Source organism: Ptychodera flava, assembly GCF_041260155.1.
Source record: "Ptychodera flava strain L36383 chromosome 23 unlocalized genomic scaffold, AS_Pfla_20210202 Scaffold_24__1_contigs__length_23054250_pilon, whole genome shotgun sequence".
NCBI lineage: Eukaryota > Metazoa > Hemichordata > Enteropneusta > Ptychoderidae > Ptychodera > Ptychodera flava.
The window spans coordinates 16,638,986-16,645,400 of NW_027248278.1; the positions used below are offsets into that span (position 1 = coordinate 16,638,986).

The following is a 6,415-nucleotide window of genomic DNA, read 5'->3' on the forward strand; positions in this document are numbered from 1 at the left end:
CTTGGGTAGAGTGGACCATTGTCAGTCAATGTGGTTTCTCCTTCATTTTCTTCTTGAGTATCAACACCACCAGGACTATCCAACAGCTTTGGGTAACTCCTATCATATTGGAAGTATATCAAAGTCACATCATAGAGTGGAGTACAACGGCATATGATTAATGCATTTGCTACATTAATAGTCAATGCACATACATAATGACAGGTGTGGGTCTATAAACATGTCATGTAAAGAATCTGTTCAATGAGTGAAGGTACCAAAATCTTAATTTTGATTTACGAGTACTTCTGGACAGTTGCACTATCAAATACATTGCTATCATATGTAATAAGTGTGGCAATGCCATATTCTACACCTTCACACACACAGACACACACAGAGAGACAGACACAGACAGACACAGACAGACAGACACACATATACGAGCATGGTTGCCACAACCAAACCCATCAAGGAAAGACATACTCCTGACACATTTGTAGAGAGAATGTATTAAACTGCCCCCCAAAAAAACTATTGAAGTTATCATTACAAAATAAATGCAACACACTTTGGCTGTAAACAGTAACAATGAACAAACAGTGATATGATAGCTGTACTAAGATTGAGTTGTCCTGGAAATGAAGAGACAATTCAAATGTAACAGTAGATGAAACAGCCCCTCTTGTCACTGGCTTGTTTGATTAGGTAGGTACATCCTATGGTCATTGCTGGTGCTTGCCAGAATTGTACAGACACCACTTGCAATGGTCTGGTTGCATAGAGTTTATTATGCAACTTTGTCGAGGGGGTCAAACAGGTGAAATGATAAAGTTGACTTTGATTTATATAACATATATCGGTGATACAAAAAATACTGACCTGTCAAGAGCCATTGACAGTGTATTAGTACTTCTATTGTCAGAGTTGCAATTTCATGCAGAAATCAAGTCTTGGCTTTGATCAGATTGATTTCTGGAATTTTTAAAAAAGCATGAAAATAAAGAGTTGAATTATCATAGATACATATCTTTCTATAAAGGATTATTAAAGGCACGTGAGCTGCAACTTTCAACATTATTTTTCATAATTTTTATTTAGATTAAAAGTAGTTCAAGGAAATGTTCGTACCCAGAGATGTTTACTTAAGTATAATTATCCACTGAGTGGGAATGCATGGGGAGGTTTGAGATAGAAAAATAATAAATGGTTGCTGCACCCAAATATAGTTGCCTCCATACAACTACATGATAACCAGCATAAATGGTGCATGTACACATTTGAATGCAAATACAACATGGTGCAACCCACTGAAAGACAGGAAATGGATTCATTCCACTTTAGCAAAAAAATCAGGCAAACTTTTGAAAATGGCATGAAATTTAAAATAATCAAAAATCTGTTTTTGTTTTGCCTATCTTGCCACAAGCAAACGTTGAGGCGTAGTTAATGATTATATCATTCAATTTTCAGATTGCAATGAATATCTGAGGAAATTGGTGGTACCTTGAGTTTGGACAAATTTTGCAGAGTTGCAGCTCATCACGGTTAAAATTAATGAAACACAACATATTCCATATGGTGTATTTTAACATAATATTGAACATTTGAAAGCTGTTGAAAGCATAAATACTGTAAAATTGATTTTTATGGACTACAAATGCTATAACAGACCAAGCCAAGTGGGTGAAAATCCATCATGTTTTGGTTCAATACCGCTTTTTACTGACTTGGCTGATGGGGAAGTGATACTGTCTGGCAGGAAAAGGGTTAATTGAAAGGGTCATTACTATTTATGTACACCTTTTGTTTACTTTCCCTCAGGGCAAAGAAGACCACATTTATAGTTTTGCACTGTAAAAACCATTTTTGTCATTTTGGATAAGACAGGGTAACATGCTTTAAGGTGATCTGAATACTTTTACCATACTTAAAGATAATATTTTAGATTACATGATGTTGGGAAAAAGGTGAGCATAAAAGAATTTCCACTGTCTGCATTTCATGATTAGAGACAGTGACACCATCTCAAACTCATATGTCCATTTTTGACTATCATAATTTCTGATACAAGTATGTGCCAAAAAGTAGATTTACTCCTCATTCTAAGTGAGTGACTGGAGCAGAGTCATGTGCACATGTTTAAGATATACTGTAAGACACAGTACTTCCAATAAGCCATCACATTTCTCAAGTTGTGATTCATGTAATACGACTTCTTGACATTGTGACTTCCTGCACATTGAGAATGTAAGCTACAATGTACGAGACAACACAATGCTTTGTTAAGTCCATGGATAACACAAGTTACTATATATATGAAATAATACACATGTAAACATGAAAACTGAAGTATTTGCAAAATGCAAGAAGTGCTGTAAGCAACTGTGACAAGAATTTACTTCTTTTTCTTATTGTATTTGAGTTATCTTTTCAAGCAAATAGTTATCTCCAAAAGCAAAGTAATAAACTAAGACTGCCAGAAGTGTAGATAGTTTTAAGCGCAATTTGAAAACACATCTTTTTACTCAGTTTTATGTGTAATTTACTGTTTTAATTTTCTTGTGTGGTTGTACTTTTTAAATTATTTTATCCAGCTATGTACAATGCACTGAGACGTACGTGTAGTGCATTTTAAACAATTTTTTTATAATAATAATAATAATAATAATAATAATAATAATAATAATAATAATAATAATAAACTAACCCTCTCTCTACACTTGATGTCTGCATCGTTCTGGCTGTACCGGTACTTCTTTCAGGACTACTTATCTGAACTGGAATTGTGTTTCTGAAATGTCAATGGTTGTAATTCATCACACTGTTAATGTACACCTTACATTGGTTGTGGCTGTTGAGCCATACTTATGATAGATTGGGCCTAAGTTTAAATTATATCTGACATTGAACATCAAACAGGTGTAGATAGCTACCATGGGTGAGTGTTTTACCGACTGAATGGATAAAGACAAACATTTTGCCAGGCAATTCCCCCACCCCCTAAACACCTTCAAGAAGCTGTATACATGTATATAGTGCTTCACAAATTTAAAGTCATGTTTGAAACAAATGATTTATATAAGTCATAATAGAAAGTCTAACGTCATGAGAGATGCATCAAATTTGTATTGACACTTGAGATGTACATTTTCGTTTCTACATCTTGAAATGTCAAAATAAAAATGCCCACCTGTCAGTGTCCTCATCATCGTCTTCAATATCTTCAATCTCAAGTCCTGTACATGTTTCAATATGATTCCTAAGCAATGAAAATGGAATCTCAACCTTACACTTCCCACACACTTCCTTAGGAGCATTATTTATAGCCTATAAAATATAAGTAATTACATATCAGTTAAGTATACACCGACAACAATGTTTAAATTTGTATGATACCTAAAATGAAACTTTCAAGTGGTATCTGCAATACTAGGGCAGCTTGTTCAATAACTTACCATCAAACTTTCACATGAAGCAGTAAAATTATAGCAAAAAAGTCCATTAGAGCTCCCACTAACATGTCAAAGATTTGAAGTATACATACATGTAGCATATTAGCAAAGCCATGGGACAATCCCTTTCAAACACTTTGAAACCTATGTATAATTGTTATTTATTGGCAGTAGGCTAAGTCTCTATTGACAGATTCAATCATTATGCGAATATAAATAAAATCTCCTGACAGACATTTCTTACAACATGCACAGACACTTCAATGCAATTCAATATGCAAAATAGTTTACTTCATTAAAATTGTCAAAAACTTTAACGAAAAAATAATATTGATCTGTTTCAGAAAATATACTGTTGAAGCAAAGATGAGAAAAATTGCCCTAACTAGTCTATAATATTTATATTTTCATCACAGTTTAACAGGTCATAATGGTCAAGTTGAGAATACTAGGGAGACCCTGAAAACAGTGTCAATGAAGTTGGATAATTCATTTCTGAGAATAAAACTGGTTTGCCAAATATGTCAAAAATTACTTCCTATATCCAATACTGTTATTTTCACCAATATTTTTACCAATATTTTTATACATGAAATTCATAGTAAAAAAACGACAGAAGCATGCAGACTGAATTTTCAGGACTTTTCTTTTGGTTTAGAATAAATGTTTTTGAAAAAACTGACAAAATTGTATTGCCACAAATATACATATTTTCAAAAAAGACTGTCACTCCAAGGCGAAAGCAAAGTGAACAGAAAGTGTTAACTGACAATGTAGATAATTTCTGCAGTTTGGCTTCATTATTCAATGAGCAAGAATGACAAATTACATGAAATAAAGGCACACATTTTAGCAATGATTAAAAACACGAAGCAGTCTAGAATTTGGTTTTCAAGAAGAGGTATTCAGTTCTGAAATGTAAGTGTTCAGCATCTGTTACAAAAAATATGGCAATAGCAGTGACGTTGGTACATGTACTTACTTCTCAGTAACAAGGAGTTGTGGAGCAGAGGGAAATTATCAACGCCAACAATGTGACATTGTTATGGTTATTCACAATGTGGTGAAATTAAAGTTTGCAAACAGTAGTGCCACTCAACCAGGGTTTTCTCTCAACTGCACAATTACGCAAATTGCGCATTCCAGCCACTCTCTGCCCTGAAAAATTTACTGACTGTGCGGAAATCGCGCACATCAAGCAAAGATGTCCACATATACTGATATATGAGGGTGACCCAAACGCATAGTGTAGATAACTGTGAATTTGCTGCTGTTTCTATAGTCATAATACTCCCTCGGAAAAGACAAAATATCGCCTGTCATTCAGCTTTGGTGATGTTCATCACGTGGTGCTCAATACCCTTCGAAAAGAACAGCAAACGACATAGTTGCAGTTCAGTCTCCATGGGTACAAGTGGAATTTTTATGTTGATGTTTTGATAGCCGTAAAGTTTGAAAGCGGAACTTGAAACACTGCACTAGTATCACTGATGGAATTTTGGGAAATCCCAGCTTTACTTGTGCAGGCACGTGTACTCTGCAGCACAGGTGCCTGGACTTGCCAGTGTAGTATACCTTCTCACTATGTATACTACACTGGCAACTACGGGCAACTGTGCTCTGCAGTGACGATCGATCTCGGATCGCAATCAACACAACCGTTTGATCGGCGCTCAGGGAAAGGCGTATATTTTCATGGGTTTAAACCCCCTAATTCAGACCAATCGTGTCCAAGGGAACAAATATGTCAAATTCTGAGTCAGGAAAATTTGTGGGTGACAAAATCGATGGAAGATGGAGAGCAGCCTTGAGCCAAGCTTTGAGGTGCTCGGCTCGGATGTCGATGTTAGTACGGGTCTACATGCGGCATAGACGCCCGGGCATAGACGACACTGAACTGGCATTGGGTGACAATGGTAATGATATCAGGAAGCGCTTCCTAGGAAGGCAAAATCAACATCAAAAGTGGCTACCCCCTAAAATGTCAAGACTCCTCCCTAATTTTGATTAATGGGGCACAAAGTGCTCCTTTCAATGAACATGCAGAGAAAACACTGTTCAACAAACGACCTTGCCGTGAAAACGAGCCCTGCCACTCCTTGACGTGTTCTGCTGGGAGTGGGGCCACTCCAATGACCAACCTACCCGAGTGGCAGAGGCTACGGATTCGCAGCAACAAACGACCATGGTGGTATGTTTCTTGGGTACTGAATGAATACCACCTAGCTCATCACCTAGCTACACTACTGTTGCTCAAGGTTTTGCCCGAGTATGTGGGTCGGACATCTTCTGGTACCTCCATGGTCGGACGGCTCTGGTTTTGCATTTCAACCCCCGTACCCAGGCAAAACCCCGACCTACAGCACTGCAGCTTGTAACCACAGGCTCTTGACTCAATGCAGGCGAACCTCTAGCCGTCACTGATACATTGATTTTTATTGTATCAGTGACGGCTAGCGGTTCGCCTGCATTGAGTCAAGAGCCTGTGCTTGTAACCACCACATGGAGATAACACAGTGTGGGCATCTTGGTCGGCATCTGCATTAGACAATTTCAAGGTCGATACACAAAATACTCACCGTGATTGTGCCAGCCATATCTGAGGGGGCTGTAACTGTTACATCTGGTGTTCGCTCCAGGTTATTTTGTAATGGCCTGATATACAGCTTAGCCTGTCCAGCCTCAATGCTTAAATATCTCTGAGAATATCCCTCGTTTGGGCAGCTGATTGCATGCAAACGCCTGCTTCCATGGTATGCGCGGCATATTTCGTACCCACCTCCCTCGCTGAGTTTTGGATATTCGTCTAACAGCTGCTCATGAACCTCGCTAGCTGTACTACCTACTGGAATTTTAACTCTTCTCTCACCGAGACCAAGTTTGACCAGGTCTGTGCGTTGCCTCGGGCTGGGACACCACTCAAAGTCTACGCTGTCGAGGCAGACAATTGCATGTGTCCAAGTTGGTGTCATCGCTTTGCT

General features: G+C 37.8%; 1 protein-coding gene across 1 annotated transcript; it reads right to left on the reverse strand.

Annotated features, from left to right (window-relative positions):
• Nucleotides 1-6,415, reverse strand: LOC139124623 (uncharacterized). Its single transcript, XM_070690753.1, has 5 exons — nucleotides 6,014-6,415; nucleotides 3,173-3,309; nucleotides 2,690-2,773; nucleotides 862-954; nucleotides 1-99 (listed from the first exon to the last, which is right to left on the reverse strand). The coding sequence occupies exons 1-4, from the start codon at nucleotides 6,404-6,406 to the stop codon at nucleotides 915-917; spliced, it is 654 nt and encodes a 217-aa protein (XP_070546854.1). The 5' UTR covers nucleotides 6,407-6,415; the 3' UTR covers nucleotides 1-99; nucleotides 862-914.